The 21,683-nt window shown below is 46.1% G+C and overlaps 1 protein-coding gene across 2 annotated transcripts in view; it reads right to left on the reverse strand.

The window, feature by feature from the left end:
- The window catches only part of TTBK2 (tau tubulin kinase 2), a 646,589-nt gene that overhangs the window by 252,239 nt on the left and 372,667 nt on the right, over positions 1-21,683 (reverse strand). For both annotated transcript variants that reach the window (XM_086937102.1, XM_086937100.1), the window contains exon 8: positions 11,487-11,552. In XM_086937102.1, the coding sequence (XP_086793228.1) occupies positions 11,487-11,552 (66 nt within the window). The remainder of the gene's footprint in view (positions 1-11,486; positions 11,553-21,683) is intronic.

The raw sequence follows: 21,683 nt of genomic DNA on the forward strand, positions 1-21,683 counted from the left end.
CTGCTGTTCTGTTTGCCAATGGATAATGTTTGACTGATTGTTCCGGAGTATATACTGCTAGATGACATGCTTTTTTTCTGAATCCAATCCCATGCACATTGCAACAAGTTAATATCCGACCTGCTATGCTTGGGCGTCCGGTGTATGGCCGCTGGCAGTGAAGTGGGTTGTGCTATGTCAAGACCTACTGCCAGATGTGGGTGAGTGAAGTCAATAGTGGGCACAGTAGTAATAGAGCTGAAAGTTTGGTGCGGCCATACTTCTTCGCTCATGCGACAGTGTGAGGGTTTCCCTGCGCACTCTGTCTACCCACCTAAGCTATTTTGGTTTGTATGGAAAAATTGTGTTACGCACTATTCTGATATTTATAAACAGGTAGAGAAGTCCAGACAGAACTGCCATCTTCATGAGCATTATCCTTCCCATTAGAGACAGGGGTAGATGTATCCACCTGTTTACCAGGTCTTCTATGTGCGACATGACTTTCCTGTAATTCTCAGTCATCACCTCACTTATGTCCCTAATTATCCATATACCAAGATATTTATTCACCTTTGGCACTTGTGTCCCCTGCATTAATGGAAATATGGTAGATTTATTATAGCTCATCACTATTCCTGCCAGCGCTTTGAAATTGGAGAACTAGCATGCCACTGGGCTCATGTTATTTGAGGGGACTCTTAAATGTAATAACATGTCATCTGCTTACAGTGAGTTTTTTAGATTGCCCATTCGGTTTAGGACCACAAAGAGGAATTTCTCATTCTAGAGAATCAATCGCCTTGGTGGTGGCATCCAGGAGGACTGCTGCCACCTCTAAATCAGGCCTCAATTGGTGCAGGACCATAAATATTGTCCTCAGATTGTGGGCGGTAGAGCAGCCCCGTATAAAGTCTGCCTGGTCCAGTAGCACCAGGACTTTGGCTACTATCTTGGTGTCTATATTTATAATGGGCTAAAGCTTGTAAGAGTTGCATTGTGTGTGCGGATTATGGGGTTTCAGCATTGCGATTTATATAGTTTCACGGATGAGGGTGGCGGCATGCATGTGCTAAGGCTGTCACTCCCCGGGGCTTTAGATGTGGGAAGGACTGATGTTGTTCAGCAATCTTGTCCAGCATGATAGGTGACTACAGCAGCTGCCTTCCGGGCCCCTCCAGCTAGGCCAATGCTATACAATCAAAGTATGCGGCAGATTCTCTGCATTGGGGGACGTGCAGGATGTATATAGGTGTGTGTGTGTGTAGTAGCTTACAAATTCGAACAGTATTGCTTCGGCTCCATGTTTCCTTTGGTGGACGCATGGGACAGTATTATTGATGCTAGTGTTCTACTAGGTCTATCGGCCTCGCCATATGCCTGGGTCGCAGCGTATTTATATGAGTGTTTGGCCTCTTGCTCAGCCGTCTCTTGAAACTCTGACTGCAAGTCTCTCATTTTTGCGAGTTTATGAGGGTTACTTGCTGCATATGTGTACTTTAAAAAGTGTGTAACTGCTGCTCAATTTTGTTCAAGCGCTCTCCTAGGGATCAGAGAACCCTAGAGAAGCTTAGCTATACAGATGCCTCACATATATGGTTTGTATGCCTTCATACTATGCCCACCGCCGTCACTGACTGTTTGTTGGTCTGGAAGAATAGTTCTTTTTCCATCCGAATTTAGTCTCTAAATACTGTGTCGAGTAGAGAAGAGAGAGGCATGTGCCACATGAATACTCTTTATTTTGGTGCAGGAAGTTCAACCTACAAGCACACTGTCGAGTGGTCTGATAAAGTGCGCTGGAAATGGCTGAAAGGAAAATGCTACTTACCAGTATGCATCTGTTCTTGGCATGTAGAGCTGCAGAGTTACACACTGTGCATAGATCGCCACCTAATGTTGGGCCCGGATGTTTGCAGTTTGTTCTTGTCCTGAAAAGTTCTTTGGAAGTCACAAGATAGGCGACTCCTCCTTTGGACCACATTGCGCAAGGGCATCGACTTAATCCTTAGATTTCGCCATTAGGGAAATGATGGAGCTTTACAAGAAAAAGAAGGATGTCCATGTAAGCTGTATCTAATTAAGATAATACAGGAACAAACAAGGGTAGCAGAGGAGGCCAGTGGGCGTGTGTAACTCTGCAGCTCTACATGCCAAGAACAGATGCATACTGGTAAGTAGCATTTTCCGTTTGAGGCATATGAGCTGCAGATTACCCACTGTGCATAGATTATATAGCAGTACCCACTCTTAGTGGCGACCACCCCTAGCTGTTGCAGTAGTTTGAAATAGTGTTTTGAGAACAGCCTGGCCCACATTAGCTTGTTGTTTGGTTTGCACATCTACACAATAGTGTTTTGTGAATGTGTGCGGTGTAGACCATGTAGCTCTCTGCAGATGTCATCTAGGGGAATGTTACATAGAAATGCCATTGAAGCCCCTATTTTCCTTGTAGAATGGGCTTTAGGAGGAACAGATAACGTTTGTTTAGCTTTGTGGTAGCAAATTTGTATGCATTTGACAATCCATCTAGCTATCCCAGATTTTGATATGGGATTACCTTTGAGTGGTGGTGAGAAAGACACAAAAAGTTGTTTGGTCTTACGAAAAGGTTGTGTTCTCTCAATGTAGTATAGCAATGCTCTTTTGACATCTAGGGTATGAAGAGCTCTTTCTGATACTGTTTGTGACTGCGAGAAGAAAACTGGAAGTTCCACAGATTGATTGAGGTGGAAGGGAGAAATGAACTTGGGTAGGAATTTTGGATTAGTATGGAGAATGACCTTTTTCTGATGCATTTTCAAGAAAGGTTCTTGAATGGTTAGTGCTTGTATTTCACTAACTCTCCGTAGAGAAGTGATAGCTACTACGAACGCAACCTTCCATGTTAAAAATTGTAGTTCACATTTATGTAATGGTTCGAAGGGAGGTCCCATTAGCTGCGTGAGAACAATGTTCAAATTCCACACTGGTGAAGGTGGTACTCTGGGAGGAATTATTCTTTTTATGCCTTGCATAAAAGCTTTAATAGAAGGCACTCTGAACAGAGATAGATGCTGCCTGTTTTGAAGATATGCTGGTATGGCAGCAAGATGGAGTCTAAAGTGTAGGCTAAGTTACATCTTTGTAGGTGTAGTACGTATCCTATGATGTGTTGAATCGACACATCTAGAGGATTAATATTGTTGTTGTGACAATATATTACAAAATGTTTCCACTTAGCTGCTCTAGTGGTTGGGCGTCTAGCTTCTTTTATAACATTCATGCAGTCTGGAGGAAGGTTAAGATATCCGAACTCTAGGACTTCAGGAGCCAGATCGCAAGGTTAAGCTGAGCTGGGTCCGGGTGCCTGATCTCTCCACGGTTCTGTGTTAAAAGGTGTGGAAATAGGTATAGTTTTTGGTGTGGTATTACAGACAGTTGTAGCAGTGTGGTGTACCACTGCTGTCTGGCCCAAGTTGGAGCAACTAGGATGAGGGTTAGAGAATGCTGCTGTAGTTTGCGTACTACTAGTGGCATGAGTGGTAGAGGTGGAAAAGCGTACGTAAATCTGCCGGACCAGTTCATCCATATCGCATTGCTTTTGGCAGTGGGTGTGGATATCTGGCGGCGAAGCTTGGGCATTTGGCGTTTTCGTGGGTGGCAAAGAGGTCTATCTGAGGTTGTCCCCACATCTGAAAGAATGGTTGAAGAACTTGCGGATGAAGTTCCCATTCGTGGATCTGTTGTGTTTGACGACTTAACAGATCTGTTATGGTATTTTGTACTCCTGGAACATGCTGGGCTAGCAGGAATATGTTTTGAGGTATAGCCCACCGCCATATGTTCTGTGCTAGTTGAAAGAGTTGCAGGGAGTGTGTTCCACCCTGCTTCTGTATGTAATACATGGCTGTCATGTTGTCTGTGTGGACTAACACAGTTTTGTTTAATATTTGCTTTTGGAAAGCTTTTAGTGCTAGGAATATGGCCAGGTGATTGATATGGAGTAACTTTTGTTGTGGCGTCCACCTGCCTTGCATGGTGTGGTGCAGTAAGTGGGCTCCCCTGCCGAGAGCGATGCGTTCGCTGTCAAGACTATCTGAGGAACTGGCTCTATTAACGGTCGCCCTTTGGAAAGGTTTTTGTTGTCTGCCACCACTGTAGAGATCGATGAGTTCGACCGTCTACCAACACTAGGTCTGTTAATTGGCCTTGAGCCTGGTTCCATTGACGTGACAAGCACTCTTGAAGAGGATGCATTTGTAGTCTTGCATGGGGCACTATAAAGATGCAAAAGGCCATCATCCTTATGAGTTGCTTGAATACTCGTGCTGGCAGGGAGTGTTGTGGCTGAAACTTTGTGATAAGAGCTTGCATGCTGGCTATCCTTACTGGAGTGGGATAAGCTAGCGCTTTGGAGGTATTTATTGTGGCACCAAGGTACTGTTGTACTTTGGATGGTTGCAGATGGGACTTGGTGTGGTTTATTGTGAACCCCAAGTCGTGAAGCAGTTAGATAGTGGCATGAGTGTATTCCACACACTGATTGTGTGAGCTGGCTTTTATGAGCCAGTTGTCGAGGTATGGGAAGACATGAATGTGCTGTCTTTTGTAAGTGTGCTGACACTACTGCTAAGCACTTGGTGAATACTCTTGGTGCTGTTGTGACTTCAAATGGGAGTACTTTGAACTGATAGTGCTGCCAGTCTATCACAAACCTGAGATACTTCCTCTGAGCTTTGTGAATGGGAATGTGGAAGTATGCGTCCTTGAGATCTAGAGTAGCCAGGAAGTCGTCTTGAAACAAAAGAGGAAGGACTTGCTGGAGTGTGACCATGTGAAAATGGTCTGACTGTATGTATATGTTCAGAGGTCTGAGGTCTGAGGTCTTCAATAGGCCTTAGAGGACCGTCCTTCTTCGGGATAAGAAAGTATAGGGAGTAAACTCCCTTGTTTTGTTGGTGCAGAGGAACTGGTTCTATTGCACTTTTTTCCAGCAAAGATATCACTTCTTGCTTTTGCAGTGATAGATGCTCTTGTGACATTGGACGCTGTTTAGGTGGTATATTTGGGGGGTAGATGTTAGTTCTAGACAGTAACTTGACTGAATAATTTGTCGTACCCACCTGATGTGATGTTGATCCAGGAAGGAAGGAATTGTTGTAGTCTTCCCCCCACAGTAGTGGAATGGTGGGGGTGAGTGGAAGAAATTCATTGGGTAGGGGTGGAGGCAGAGCGGGAGTTGTTGGTTTTGCCTCTGCCTTTGTTGTTGTTACCCCTATAACCCCCTCTTTGGTAGCCCTTAGTGAATGTAGATTGGCTAGGGGCCTTATAGAAAGTGGAGGGGCTGTCGGAGGAGCCTCTTGTGTTATCTCTATATGATGAGCGACGAAAAGAACGTCTGGGAGCCTGTAGTTGCAGGGCTCCCATAGATTTAGCTGTGTCAGTGTCTTTTTTCATTTTCTCTAAAGATGCATCGACATTAGGACCAAACAGGTGTTGCTCATCAAATGGCTGATTGAGGATGGACTTTTGCACTCTCGGTTTAAAACCGGAAATACGTAGCCAGGCATGCCTACGGAGAAGGACACTGGTATGGATTGCCCTTGAGGCAGTATCTGCGGCATCTAGGGCACAACGAATTGAAGTGTTGGTGATATTTTTACCTTCCTGTATGAGTTTGTTGGCCCTATTTTTGTATTTATCAGGAAGATGCTGCATGATAGATTCTAGTTCATCATAATGTGCCCTGTCTTATCTTGCCAATAGTGCTTGAGTATTGGCAATGCGCCATATGTTAGCTCCTTGTGAAGCTGTACGCTTACCAGAGGCGTCAAGGAGTGGGATTCCTTATCTGGTGGTGAGGCCTCACCCAATGTTTGTGATATAGCACATTTATGTGCATTAGATACTACTAAGGAATCTAGTCGTGCTGGACCTCTAATGTAAACTGGATCCGTAGGGGAGGCTTTGTATTTTTTCTCAATGCGAGGGTTGAGGACCCTAGCCCTGACAGGATCTTTAAACACCTCTGTTACATGCTTAATGACTCCTTTAAGCATTGGTAAAGTGGCAGTGGACCTTTGTGTAGTCTCAAAAGTGTCCAATAAGAAATCTTCCTCCACAGCATCTGTGTGCAAGTCAACCACATGGTATTGGGCCGCTCTCTGGACTAATAGGCTAAAACCTATAGTGTCTTCTGGTGGGGAGGGCCTGGAAGGATATACATCGTCTTGAGGGGCGTAAGGAACATCAGGGGTGTTATAATCATCCCATGGATTAGGTAACTGGGGGAGACTATTTGTCTCTGCTGGGTTATGTGCACCCTCACCTATGTCATCAGAGTCTGATCTACAATATCATCAGGGTCAGTGGATGGTGTAGGTGAATGATGTGGTGGAGGAGTTTTAGGAGGTTTATTATGGGGAGGTGGAGGAGAAGGGACCATTAATGGAGAAGTTGCAATGTCTCTCTTCTTCTTTGGATGAGGAGGAGTTGCAGGCGCCTCTAGTGGTCTCATCTTGGAACTAAGAGTTAGTTGGCCAGTCTTAGGATCCCTTACAAGAGTTTTTTGAGTGGGATCTGGTGTAAAAAGCTCTTCTGAGGAGGGTAGTTCCTTCGGTGTCGAAGGTTTTGGTTCTGAAGGTTTTTTCGTTGCCGGCTCGGCAGCTGGTTTAGGGTCTTTCGGCTTGGAGCTGTGAACTTCTGGAATGCCTTTAACGGAAACATGTTTTTTCGGTTCCGGTTGGTTTTTTCGGTTCCGAAGCATGTGAGTGGGAACCTTTAGGCAGTGTTTTAGTCGGCTCCGAGTGCGGTTTCGATGTCTATGAGCCGGTGCCAGTCTTCAGGCCGGGTGCTTGGGTGTGAAAGCAGTCGGCGTGGATGAGGAAGATGGCTTCTTCTTCGGTGTCGTATAGGATCGATGCCGGGCCGAGCCCGAGCCGCCTGGAGGCTTAGTAGTCTTCTTTGCTGAGCCCGAAGGCGGGGCGTAGGAAGCAGTTTCTCGGTGTGCACCCGGGCCCGAAGGTGAGGGTGTGACTGAAGCCTTTTTAGAGGGTGTCGCGGAAGGGTCGGGGTCGACGGTCTTACTTACGACCCGTTGCGCTGGAGTGATGTCTTCGACGTCTGAGTCTTCGGCATCAGAGCAGCTGGCACCTTCTTCGGCCAGCTGGTGTTCTGGCATGTTGACACTCTCTTCAAAGATGTCGTCCGGGATCGAAGCAGACGAGCGAGCCATTGTTCTTCGAGCTGGTCGGTCCCGATTGTCTTCTTGGAGCGGAAAGAGGCACATGCCGAACAGTTTCTGGCCTCATACTCCGGTGAGAGGCAAAGGTTGCACACCTCATGGAGATCGGTGTGGGGAAACTTCGACCCACATTGAGGACATCTTTTAAATGCCATCCTTTCCATGAGCTGGAAGATGAGGCCTGGATTGGCCCGAAGGCCTCGTCAACGTCCGTAATCGAAGACTTTGGAGTGGAGGAGTAGCGTTGATTGGAAACGCGTTCGAAACAATACCGTCGGAGTAGGTGAGGATTGCGTGCCGAAGGAAAACTGGTTCCAACACGGAGCGAAGGAAACACATCCGAGCCCTGTGGCGGAAAAAAACAATCTAAGGATGGAGCCAATGCCCATGTGCAATGTGGTCCAAAGAAGGAGTCACCTATCTTTTGACTTCCAAAGAACTTTTCAGGACAAAAACAAACTGCAAACATCTGGGTCCAACACTAGGTGGCGATCTATGCACGGTGTGTAATCTGCAGCTCATATGCCTCGAACAGACATAGTGCTCAAGCTGTCTTCTTTACTATAGACCCACAGCAAAACACTAAGCAGAAAACACAAGATGAGAAAAGACAGCATATTCTGAAGGATTTTTTTTTTCATCTGTCAAAATAAAGATTAATTAATGAGAACAAATACACTGGAACAGAACCAAAGAATAATGTTGATTTCATCCATTCTGAGCCCATTGATTACCTAATTATAAATATGTTTAATTTTAACCTGGAAAGAATGTATTTCTCCTAAACCAATTGCATGTAAACAACCAACCAGCAACTTGAAACAAATTATCTGTCAACTGTCGTTTTTGATTGTGAATTCCCTTAGTAAAATTTGGAAACAAAAGTTCTCAAACTTGTGTAAACTAACAAATAAAACAGAAACACCAGCAAAGAGGGCCCTCAAGACTGGTAAAGAGGCAAGCTAAAGACAAAAGTTTATAGAAACAATAAAATGAAATAGAACTCCTTAAATGATATTTTGTTTTCACTACTGCCCATCAAATGATATTTCTCTACGGCTACCAACCTGAGCTGCTGAGTCCCATAGGGATCCTCGTCAGCCAGACGCTATTCAAATATGAATAACTCCGCTCACTAGCATCATCCAAACCCACAGAATCAACATCATCACACAGGCAGACAACACCCAAACCATCCTCTACCTCTCCGACGACACGCCCAACACTCGAACCACCGGCATGTCCGAAGTTGCCTCCTGGGTGAAGATCAACAGTCTTAAACTCAGACAAGATGGAGGTGGTACTCTTCGGAAAAGACATCTCTTTGTGGTCTCTGGCCTAGTGGCCGGCCGAATTGGGACAATAACCCAACTCCGCCTATCAAGCCAGAAACACTTGCATACTGGTCAACCAAGTCAACGCAGTGGCATCATCCTGTTTCCACACCCCCCAAGCTATTCCAAAAGATCTTCAAGTGGCTCCCTCTCGATACCCGGAGAACAGTCACCCAGGACCTAATAAACAGCAAACTGAACTAAGGCAATGCACTCTATGTTGGCATCATCGCTCCCCTCATCCATGTCTCCAGGTCATCTAAAACAAAGTAGCCAGACCCACACTGCAACTCAACCGCCATGCATCAACCACCTCAAAAACCTACACTGGCTCCCAGTACACAAATGTGCTCTCTTCAAACTACTCACTTAAGCATACAAGGCACTATGCAATTTGGTCCTTATCCACATTAACAGCAGCATCGGCTATCACACTCTGACCAGAAAGCTCCACTCTGCCAGTCTCCTGCTAGCTCACATTCCCCACGCCCGGAGAGCTAGTGCCAGCAGTCGAGCTATCTTGTTTCTCGCTTCTAAAGCCTGGAACAACCTCCTCTTGCAAATCAAATCTGCTAGCTGTGTCCTTGTGTTTCTCAGGAAACTCAAAGACTAACTGTTCAACTAGGCCATAGCCAGGTTATGGCACCCCTACTTCTTCAGGTGCCTGGATACCCTTCCAGGTGATATGTGTGCCATACAAATACACGTAACATAACATAACACAATAACAATGATTTTAGATGATATTTATATGGAAATCAATCCCTTAATTATTCAGGAACAATCAAACAGTAGTCATTTCTAATCATATGAGAACATTTGTTTAAAGTGGAGGCGTGAAATGCAGCATGAAGGTGGAAGTTTACGGTTCTGTGTTCCCAAAGATAAAAACTGTAGTAGTAGCAATGTTTAAAGTACATGGTCCCCACTTCTCTTATATATGCCATACAGTTCGGTATACATGGGATAAAATACCCTCTGCAGACGTTATAAGAATACTGCAAGTATTGAAGGAGTGCCAGTATCAGACAAAAGAACTCTGCTTCCTGATATACTTCCTTTAGAAGGTCAAGAATTTCTTTGGTCTTCCCGCGTCTGCATCTACCACCAATGGTCCACACTTTGGTGTCTTGAAAACCTAGCCACACAGCACATTTCACTAAGCATCACATTCTGAATTAGCTCATCTTTCATTCTGACCTAGCTTACACGTGGCTAACACTCAGTATCATATATAACACTTTTATAGAGTGTGCATTCATCCCCACAGGGGTCCCATGGGGTAACCTGAGAGATAAATGCAAAAACAACAATTGATGGACGGAATGTTGCGCAATGGCAAAACATTCACCCCCAGTCACAGATCGGGGTTTAATCCATTGTTATTTTGCTCACCACACCACCCCAGTTCAGACATGGCCATCTGCAAATCAGTCTGACCCTGTGCCTCATGGGAACAGTCCAGCCCAAACTGCTAAGCCATGTCTTCCCCGGACCGGAAACAAGCATCCTGGGACCGGTTTCTGGCTAATCAGCCGTCATCAGCCAGGATAGCTTGAATCCAGTGCCTAAGTGAGCAAGGGACCCACGTCTGGGCATACCCGGCCAACTTAAGGCGAACAAAGCAAAACCAAAGGGGATGATGGACATTGCAAGCACTCACCCCCAGTCAACTGATCTGGGTTTAATCCATCATCATTCTTTAGTTCACTCCGCCACCCCAGTTCACTCCAAACATACCATGTCCCTTAGCTCCCTGCTGTATTGAGTGTCTATCACGAGAATTCAAGAGTTTTGCAACAACAGGTCTCAGTGGTGCTTTGTGTGTGCGTTTGATGGAGAAAAAGACTAATAGGCCCGATAGCGCCACAACAGTAATACAGATAAAAGCTTCGTCCGCCACTTTCTCTCAATTTCCCACTGTAAGCACATTGTTCCTCCCCCGCATATTCCGCTCTGTACTGAAAGAAAAAGCTAATGCATTCTGTCAGTGTACCAGGGGAAAAAAGAATAGCCCCCTATATAGATGCTAACCACGCAAGGCATTAGACAACTCCCAGTGTTCAGTTGACTCCCTTAGTGTACTTGCACCACTAGAGAATCGTGAAGGGGTAAACATGATCTCTTTAGGAACACATCGGCCACACAGTTGTAGCCTCCTCCAGCCTTGGGGATGCCCCTTCAGAGTGCTCTTAACATAATATAGACCTTGTCAAGTCATGATAAGCCTATGTGGTTGCTTAGACAGTGTAGTTATAGCATAATGTAAAATAGCTCAAATTCTATCTTAATAAGCTCATTTGGAGATGGGGTGGCGGGAACATAGCCCACGTTATGTGACAAGCTTATGAAGTTGCCTAAGGATGAGGTACTCATAACATAGCACAGCTTTATGCAATGTAATGCTTAGCCTATGGAGTCATTGAGGAACCGGGTGGTTGTAACGCAATATACCATGGCACAAGCGCTTGTTATAGCACAAGCGTACAGTCATTTACAGATGGGTTGCTATGCCTTATAGCTGCTATATCTTTAGCAAAACAAACTGCCTATTTCCATGTTTCTGCTAAAAAATATATCCTCTTACACTGTACAGCGATTATTTATATTTCTTTGTGATTTTATACAAACCTAACTCACAACGTCGGAAAAAGCACCCTTCTTTTTTAAAGGGTCATCGTTGCTGCTATGATACCATATACCGCCATATATTTATAACACTAGATTTTATTCACACATTGTTTCAAAATTTGGGTATGAGATCTAAGGTAGGAAACACTGCAGGCTACAAGGGTTGTTAGCAAGACCTGTTGCTGTATTTGATGTTCTTGCTATTGGTAAAAAGTGATCACAGTAAAATGGCAAGAGCTTTCAAAAGTTAGCAGGATTATACAGTGTCAAACAATCACAAAATTCAGTTTGCTGTAATGCAAGAGACGGGTACTTACTCGGTTCCTATGAGCGTTGACAGATGCGTACCGTACTGTTCCCCGAAAACCAGCTACTGCTCGTGGCTGCAACAAAAGCAAACGAAAAAAGATACCAACTATAAACAGAATCATGGTTTCAAAATGAGTACAATCTAGACAAAAATGAAGAAAAAAATGAATAGTTTAATATAGCATAGTCAGATATTGTTAAACCATATCAAGCACATAGGGGTCGCTCAATTTTGTTTATCCAATTAAGTATCAATGCAAATCATCAACACAGTTTAAACATATTAAATATATATATTAAACAAGCTGAAAAAAGGATCTCTAAGATTAGCAGAGCAGAAGCTCTTTTCAACCAACTCAAAAAAAAGAGAAAGAATAAGAAAGGGAAACACAACAGCAATCCCATTAGATTCATCACCAAATTCAGCATTCAGTCTAATGATCTCAGAAAGATTCTCAAAAAAAGATAGGACATATTAAGACAAGATCCCATTTTAGGAGACAAAGTAGGACAGATACCGCCCATTACTCATCAAAAGAATGTATCACTTGGAGACATGTTAGTGCACAGCCATCTTGCACCTAACAACACGAACTGGCTGAGACAAAGTAAAGGTTTCTTTAAGTGTGGACGATGTAAGGCATGCAAGCACAGTAATTACATAATAGAGGTGACATTGAAACGAACAAATCAAAAATGGCGAGTCCCCAAGTTAATCAACTGCAACACAGATTTTATAGTTTATGCAGTCACATGTCCGTGCAGCAAATGGTACCTCAGCTCAACGTTTCCAGTGAACAAAAGTATCCTGGACCATTGGATAGCCATTTCCAATAATGACTGCACAAAGAGTACAGCTAAGCATTTTCAGGAGATACATCAGAGTGACTGGACCAAGGCCAAATATTTTGGCCTAAACTCAGTACAGAAGCATCATAGAGGCGAGGACCGCATCTCCACTTTAAGAAGGATGGAATCCTCATTCATCTTAAAAGCAGGGTCCATGTTTCATCAAGGGATGAATAATGATGAGGAGGACCGGGTCTCCGAGGGTGGGGCGATGGTGGTGGGCAATCATCCTATGCATGGGAGCTCCTGTGCAGGGGTTTGGTCCATGCACACGGGGGACCGTCGGTGAGGGCCTCATTAAAGGGGAGCATCGGATCTACAGAAATTGCCCCCGGTTAAAGCACCTCCTTCAAGAAGCCTTGACCTTGACGTAGGGGAACTGCAGGTCGAGGACCTCCATTGCCCTTCACATCACCATAGCAAATACCACACGTTCCTTCCTCTATGCCAGGGCCTGGGAGAGCAACCAAGCCATGTAACCGTAGGAAACTCCAGTCAGGAGATGTATTCAGACCACTAGCATCACCTAGCTCCTCATACCAGTTTTCCAACCAGCAGGATTCATCCTCCAGAAGGCCATAGTCCTCTTCATCATCAGAGAGGGTGGGTCTGTCGAAGCGTGGCAGGTCCATGGCGGGTTGACAGTCCGGGCAATGCCAGTGTAGACATAGAGATGCACTGCGCCGGTGGAGAAAAGGATAGGTTCCTCTTTATCACATGGCATTGGTGGTGCAGCAAACGGTGCAGAGGGGACTAGAACAGAGGTGGGTGTTTCAGTCCATATACAGGAGAGGATCGAGATGGCCCACTGGGTTAAGGGGAGGTAACTCAGCAGGGTTCTCTTGGCTCTGTGGGGCCCGAAGGCGCACCAGAGGGAGCCACTGGCTCAAATATGGAGTACATGGCATTGTAAAACTCCTTGAGTGGAACAGGGTCGCTCCAGCTCCAGGGAGCGTGGGGGAGCATGGAGCAGACCCAGCTCCATAGGTGGAGTGCTTTCTAGGAGAAGCCAAAGAACAGTTCACCTTCTTCTTGTGCTCCTAGAATGGGTCCAGAGATCTCATCCGGGATAGGGACCAAGCAAAAGCACATAGCCTTCTACATCCGCACCAGCAGGAGCTTCATCGCTTACTCGCGAATTGCCCTGGGATGCAGTCGACGCAGGGCCCGGAGTCGTGGTTTGACCCCAGGAAACACAGGCAAATAAAGAAGGGATCATATACAGACATCTGTCTATGACACTCTTCATATGGTTTAAATCCTGTGGGCTTGTTGGGGAATATATTACTCACACACTGGAGCAGAGCTGAAAAAGAATCAACAAAAGATTATAAAAAGTGGTCTCACAACAAGCGTTGTTGAGGAAACTCCAACATGCAAAATTGCTGACACAGCACATTCTTGATGGTGGCTAAAAAAGCTAGCCAAGGTTACGGACACTGTTGTAAGACACCCTGCACCAACTCAGGGCGCAGAAGCCCCTCGTCTTCTGGCAGACTACTACTGCTCAGTTTTTCTGCTTTGGCATTCAGGGACCCTCCTAAGTGATTCACAATCGGGAAGATGATGTGGCACTCAAACCAACTCCAGAATCATAAAGCCTCCTGGCACAGAACCAAGGACCCCACTCTACCCCGCTTGTTGCAGTAGCATGTAGCAGTGGTGTTGTCCATGTGAACCTGCACCAGTCTCCCTTGATAGATGGTAGGAAGGCCTTCACAGCCGGATGAATGGCCGACCGCTACAGCAGATTTATGTGGAGTCGGTCTCTGCAAGAGATTATAAGCCTCTGATCTCTACTCCCCACAGAGGATTTCCCCAGCCCAGCAGGGACTCATTCATCATTACCTTCAGCTCTGGATGGGGAAGGGAATTGGGTCTGCCACTGGACTAATTGCAATTGAGGAGCCTCCACTTCAAATCTCAAGTCGTCTCGTACGAGACCTAGATGGTGTCAGAAAGGTTGCCTTAATTCTGGCACTAATGGAACTTCATTTTCCATTGCATTGCACTCTTGTGCCAGCTCCCATAGGTGAAGAGGTGGATGCACTAGGCCAAGATGCCTCAGGGCTGCTCTCACGGTGTCTCAAGACCAGCTCTGAATCTTCAAGATCATCGCCTGTACATCCTGGAGATGTTACTGCAGAGGAAAAGCCTGACTCCACTGAGTGCAGGATCACCCCAATTAATGGAAGCCTCCGCAAAGGACTCAGGTGGAACTTTGGCTTTTTCTAGTGAACCCCAATGAAGTCAAGGATTGTGCTGTCGCCAGAAGTGGTCTATGACTAACTGCGGTAAGCAAGCCTTCAGCTGCCATTCATCAAGGAACGAGATTACAGATATTCCTGAACTCCGAAGAGCCAGCAGCGACCACAGCCATCACTTTTATCAACACTGAAGGGACTCTAGTGAATGCTTATTGCACACTTTGAAAGGCAGATAACATCTGTGGAACTGCAGGACGCATATATGAAAATATGCATCCCACAAGTCCAAGAATATACCCAATTGTTCGGGTCCAGAGCAGACAGAATCATGGTCAGTATGAGCATTTTGAATTTGTCCTTTCGCAGGAAGGCATTCCGGGGTGGAAGGTCCAGGAAAGCCATGGAGGGACTAATTTGTCTCACCAGGGTAGGTTATGTGCTATTATCATCAATGAAAAACAAGTCACTTCACAGGGAAAGGGTAAGGGGACAACTTACATCTTCTTACGATAAGCAATCCCTAACCCGGAGTAACAAATAAGCGAGCATAACCAGCTCTGTTCAATGGCAGAAAACATATATAGAGATGCCATGGTCACTGCCCCCAGGAAAAGGTCAGATTTAGACTAGGACCAGGCCTCCTGTAATTTATCAATACTGTTCAAGAAAAATCCATGTTCACACAGATTTTAACATCCCTCAACATGAGGAGGAACATTGCAGGTTTTACTTGGCTGTTGGATTGCATCCGCAGCGCGGGGACGCACAGTTTCCTAGTGCAACCCTGCGCTTTATAAATGTTTTTATTATTATTATTATTAAAAATGTCCTTCTTGGACGAGTAAATAGTGAACAAAACAAAACAAGCATTTGCAATGCAATAGGTCTCGCATTAGGAAAGTTTGAGCTATTGGTATTGTAAATGACACATTTTTTTATTTATGTGTTGGTTTGGAAAATAGCGAAATTAATAGCTTTGTCATTTACAATGCCAATAGTTATAACTTTCGCAAATGTGACACCTATAGCATTTGTAATGCAATATGTGTTGTATTTACATGACTTGGATGTATTGTTAATACACATAACAATGGCTTTTAATTTCCTTTATAATTAATATTTAAAAAAAGATTATGTTCAGTGTATTTTATTGAGACGAAAATCCAAGAACAGAAGTGAAATATTAACATCTTTTTGTGGGCTTGAAAAAAGTACAGACGGACAGGAGGACGGTGTTGCAGCTGCTGAGATGGGGCTCTGGAGCATAGAGTGTGGCGTAACAGGACAGTGGGGGGATGGTTGGGTTTGGGGGGGATGTGAGGCTTAGGTTCGGAGCTGCCGTCTTTGGAGGGGTGGGGTAGGGTTTGGGTCTAGGCATGGTTTATCGTCCTGGGGCTCATGTGGAAGGGTGCAAGGGAGGGGGACACCGTGTTTAGGCAGCCTGGGGAGGAGGCAGCAAGGAGTTTTCATTGCTGAGTTAGGGGGAGCTCTGCATTTCTGCTGTTTTGGCCCCTGAAGGTTCGTGGTTAGGATGGAGGAGACGGATTGGGGGTTGGGACGGAGGCGCACCTGGGTGTGCAGTGGGGGGAGGGGCAGTAAGTTTGACAGCTGGGGAGGGGATAGCGAGGGGTCTGGCAGCAGGACGGATGGGAAGGTGATGCCGTAGACAGAGGGGACCGTTGCGGCAGGGGGGGGAGGGGGTAGTCATCATGCCAATGCCTTTATCCTTCAGAGGCTGGTTGGGTACAATGTCTGCGGGCACACGGGAGACATGCAGGCGCTGTCTGGGAGGGGTGAAGGGGGTATTGCAAGGCTGAGGGTGATGGGTGCAGGTATTGCCGAGCAGATTTTCACCTTCAGAGGTGACATGGATGGAGTGACCTGGGTTAGCCGGGCAGAGGGTGTGCGGTTTCACGGGGCGGAGGGGTGTGGGGCTCCAACTTGGATGAGTGAGGGAGTGTCGCAATGCTCTGGAGCAAGTAAGGGCGCCTGTAAGGGGATTGTGTCCCGGACGGCGGGAGGTTGAATGGCGGTATAGGAATGCTGGTGGGGGGGTGGGGGGGGGGGGGTTAGGAGCACGTAAGGGTGGAAGAAGCAAGTAACAGTGGGCGTGGTCTCAGTGGAGGGAACGAGCCTTCGGGGCTAGGCTGGTAAATCAAAATAGAAAACATACACGCTGACTAGGGTTAGAAGGTGGCAAAAGCGCGCCAGGGGCAGCAATTTACATAGCTGAGGTAGAGATAGCAAAGGGTCTGATGACAGGGTAAAGGAGGGAGGGGACTGGGTTGGGGGGATGAGGTCGTCCAGGAGAAGGACTGTCTCAGATAAAGATATCAGGGCGTGCGGTAGTTATTAAGGAGCTTTTATTGGAGGTCAATGGGTGGTTCAGAATCAAGACAAGAACCGCATATGGGGGAAGCAAGGTGGGGTCAGGGAGCCTGAAGCAAGAGGGAGGTTACAGTGGAAGTCAGGCGGAGGAGCGGCAGCCTTTAAAGTCTGATGCGAGGCACAGACAAATGGGGCAGTGGGGAAGAGCCTGTCGGGGAGAGCACTCCGAAGTGAACTCGAGCGGCCATATGGAGAGGGAGGGGGTGGGATGCCTGGTGAGTTTAATGCACAGAGGTTTTCCGTGACGATATGATCTACTGTTAGGGTCAGTTCAAGAAATGTAAGGAAAAACCCAACACATTCTTAAAAAAATATTATGCTTTTTCCTTTAGTAGATTTGCCACTTACATAGGAAGAGGTACTCGCAAATTTCTGGAAATAATACAAATCCAGGTAAACGTAATAATAATAATAAAGGCCAATATTCAACTTTGGGGTGGAGTGAGGGTCAATAATTTAAAACATAATCGTGCCTAAAATTATTCTCCGATGTTTAAAAGGGAAACCAAGATTGAAAAAAAGAGCTGTATCCTTAATTGTTAAAACATAATAAAAAAATAAGCATGATTAGATCAGATACTCTGAGAAAACCTGTTTTTGAGGGAGTGTTTGGACATGCAAGTACCTCTAGGCATATCTTCCAATATATTCCTGCCACAAAAGTAGGAAAATAGGTTCTCACCGCATCTGTAGCCTCCTCACTGACCCCCAGCAGATATATCACAGGTCAGTTAGCAGCACATGCCTGTTCCTCAGGAAGAGTCATCTTGGTGTAAAAAGCAGGTAAACTTTAAGGTTAAGGCACAATGCCTGTGTGCTGGAGGCAGAGATTGGAGAGCCCATAAACCTTTGCATCATGATACAGAACCTTCTTAAATTCACTGACTTCTGCAATGCAGGCTTAAACCAGCGATGGATGAGTGAGATTAAGCATTTATCTTCCCTCCTCTGCTAAAGAGGAATGTTTTTAGAGTAATAGAGTCCGTCACGAGATCCAACGTGTGTGCTTTTTGGAGCATGCTTTTGTTATTTTTATATTTTGCATTAACTCCAGAAGGATCTACGTTTTTGTGGGCTTGCAAGGCATGCCGGCCTTTTGTCAATTTTCCAGGTTTTGTCTCCGTCTTTTTGAGGAAAACCAGCTTGTTGATTTTCAATAACTACGCAGCGACCTCGAGCGGCCCCTGTCGAGGAGCTCCTTGTCTCTCACCGGTAACAGCATTGGAACAGATGAAATCATCAGAGTGAACCTCGTTAGCGCTGTCAACGCTCAAAAGCCTCCTGCTGCGAGCCTAATCACGGCCCTTCAGCAACTTGATGGATTGAGCCAGCCCCTCAGACGTGAACGTGACCCTCACGCACGACATGCTCCTTCACTAGCAACTCTATGGCACTGCGCATCTTGCCACCTGGTGGCCCCCACTCTGCTGTGACAACTTTATTGCGAGAACTCTTTTTTTTAATGTTTACTGTGAACTGGGGTTGGGAGATGCCCTGCACTGAAGTATCTCAAGTGGAGTGAAGAAAAGTAAATACCAAATAACGCAAAAAGATAATTATATATGGTGCAACTGTTTGAAGTTACAAAATTATAGCTTATAAACAGAGGATGGAGTGTCACCCTAAAGGCAAGCTTTCTATGATCTCCATAAGCAGAATATGCCTGTCACAACTTGTCCAAAATGGAGGTGTGTGCGTGGTTCTACAACATCCACGCACGTCCTAGCACTGCAAGGTAAAATATGCCCTCAGAGTTGCCACTAGTTGTAGTACAGGGCTGGTGGCTTCATGCAATCCTTCGTTCCAAATCATTTCCTTCCACCAGTTCTCAGTGGATCCACTGCAAGGCTTGAGGGAACTACCCCAACTCTCATTTGGAGAAACTCGGAGTGTTGCAACCTCTTGCTATCAAGAGAGGTCGCGGTCACAAAAACAAAGTTTACAATCCCGGGCGGAAGTCAGGCAGGCCGGGGGCGGGACGTCAAGACACACCGGAAGCCCGGCCGGGCTTCCGTGAGGTGGGAGCCTCGCACGCACAGAAGGATGAGACCGCCGCCGCCTGCAACGAGCCCTCGCATGGAGACGAGTACCGGTGAGTGGGGGCCTTTGCTGAGCTGCGAGGGCGGGGGGTATGTGTGTGTGCGTGGGGCGGCGGGGGGCTCTGTATGTGTGTGAGCGTGCGTGTGTGTATGTGTCGTGGAGTCTGTGTGAAGGCGTGTGTGTATGCGTGTGTGTGTTTAAAAGAGCCCGATGACTGCGGCGTGTGGGGGGGGGAGAGTGTGTGTGTGTGAGCGAGTGTCTGTCTGTGTGTATGCACATGCATGTGTGTATGTGTGGGGATGTGCACGGCGCGGGAATTGCTGTGAATGTGGACGGAGCCGACGTGCGCGTGCACGAGGTCAAATCCACAGGTTAAAGCGCATGGCACCCTCTTGTCCCTAATCCCCCCGAAGTCGATAACTATAGTTGTCGAACTTGGACAGCATCCTACGGATGCTAGTCCAGCTCGACCTAAAAATGAGCCACGGGTTGGGCCAAAAAATTGTCATACTAACAGGGAACAAGAGTACCCTGTTCGGCCCAGCCTTTTGGAAAACCAATTGGCAAAAGGAGGTTCAATCTAAACCTGGTAAGAAGCTGGCGGTGGTATGCGTTGTTGACCCAGGTCAAGTAAGGTTCGACTGAGGGGACAGTTTTAACAAACCAATAAGTGTGGACAGCCGGTTTCTGTAGTTCGATCGCTTCTCTATTATCCATACTGTGCCTCAGGAAATGCAGTTTTACCCAAGTGTAGTAAGCTTTGACAATGCTTTCAGGGCAAAAGATCAAGCTGGGGCGACCCAAGGTTGTCAGTTCATGCCTAATATATTTCAAGCAGAAAATCACACTCAAATTATCAAGGGAGAGACAATCCCTTATGATCAGCCTATACAATATTGGCTAATTTTTATACCAAACAGAAATCCAGCACAATAGGGGTATCGTTTTATGGTGTTAATGATATATTTTAGGCCAAGTTCTTCATGAACAGTGTAGGTTGGGGTGGGTTGTGGGACAGCCAGAAGGCGTCCAGCAATTTTATTTTCTTCAACCTTAACACCTTGGCTGCTAGGTGTTTTCCCCCCCTGTGCTGGAAATTGCTCTGAGGCTGTATTCATGACGAGCTCAGCTCGTCATCAGCACAGCTCAACTGTGCATCATGACGAGCTGAGCTCGTCATCAGCATCGAAAGGGTTAATAGCACTTCAGTCCTGATATCCCCAAATGTCGCTACCATAGCTAGTGGCGAGACACATTAGGCTTTATAAATGTGGAGCAAAGCCTTTAGTGGTTTCCCATCAACCTGAGCACTTAAGTCAATAACCGCCCGACATGATTGAGCTAACATAAGCCTTTTAGAAAAAATGAAATGTCCAAGGTGTTCCGATCATCAAGGAGGATACCTAGATAATTAAAGATGAGAACATGACTAATCTTAATGTTATTGCAGAAATATACTTTTGGTTTGGATGGTTTGTCTCCTGTGACCAGGATAAAGTATTTTGTGTTATTTTCTGACAGGTCCAGAGCAGCCATAAAATCTGCAGCACTTGGAGCCTTGATGTCGTCTTTGACATAAGGACGGCATAATCTGCCGTAATGGTCGGGCCTCAGCACAAGGGGAGTTCGATTATTTACCCCTGCAACTCAGCCTCCAGGCCATTCATATACATGGTAAATAAAAAAAGAGCCAGGATACACCTCTGCCCGACACCTTGAATGAATGAATGAGTGCCTGACACCTTGAATGAATGAATGAGCACGTTTATAGAGTGCAGGGCTACTCAGCAAGAGTGTCCCGGCACTAATGGTCTCCATCTACCTTTCCTGGCACCCTTAGTTGCGGCATAACCAGCAGTTTCTTAAAGACAGACAGGTCAGTTACAGATCTGAGGGGTCACTGGGAGCAGGTTAAAAGCTTGGGCTCCCAGGAACCTAAAGGAACTTCTTCCAGATCGGGCTTGGCGTATTCATGGAATGGAGGCCAGGCCCATAGAGAATGACCGCAGAATTCTGGCAGGCATTTACCTTGAAGAGCTTTGAAAAATAGCACCAGAGCCTTAAATCGTATCCTCTTTTCCTCTGGAAGCCAGTGTAATGCCTTCAGGTCCGGGGACATACGAGTCCTGGGCTTAAGCATAAGTACCAGTCTTGCTGCTGCATTTTGGACCTCCTGCAAGCGGTTGAGAAGACACTCAGGGAGGCCTAGGTACAGGACATTAGCATAGTCCAGTCTAGAAGTAACCAACGCCTGGACCATGGTTTTCCTCGTATCCAGTGATAGTAGGGGAAGAAATTGCCTCGGCATTCGCAGTAGGTCAAAGCAGGTACCTACTACCGACTGGACTTGAGATCTCACACTATCAATAGAGATGACCAGACGTTTTACCGTGGTTTGCGCTGAGAGTGGAGGTGACATATCCCCAGGCCACCAACGTCTCTACTCTTCCGAGGGTGGGGAACCACAAAAGATAATCTCCGACTGCTCTGGATTACACTTTATCGATTCCTCCTTAGCCATTTGAACACCTTAGTGAGGCATATTCTAATCTTCTCAACCTCAAAGTATGCTCCCTTATCACAGGTGAAAAGCAGCTGGGTATCATCAGCGTATGAAATTATTTTTGCCCGCATGCTTCTGCCAGTGGTGCTGGGGGGACATATATAATTAAAAAGAGTAGGGATCAGTACAGAGCCCTTTGGGGCCCCCACTTTCAAAGG

The sequence above is a fragment of the Lissotriton vulgaris genome, chromosome 9 (assembly GCF_964263255.1).
Source record: "Lissotriton vulgaris chromosome 9, aLisVul1.2, whole genome shotgun sequence".
NCBI classification, from domain to species: Eukaryota; Metazoa; Chordata; class Amphibia; order Caudata; family Salamandridae; genus Lissotriton; species Lissotriton vulgaris.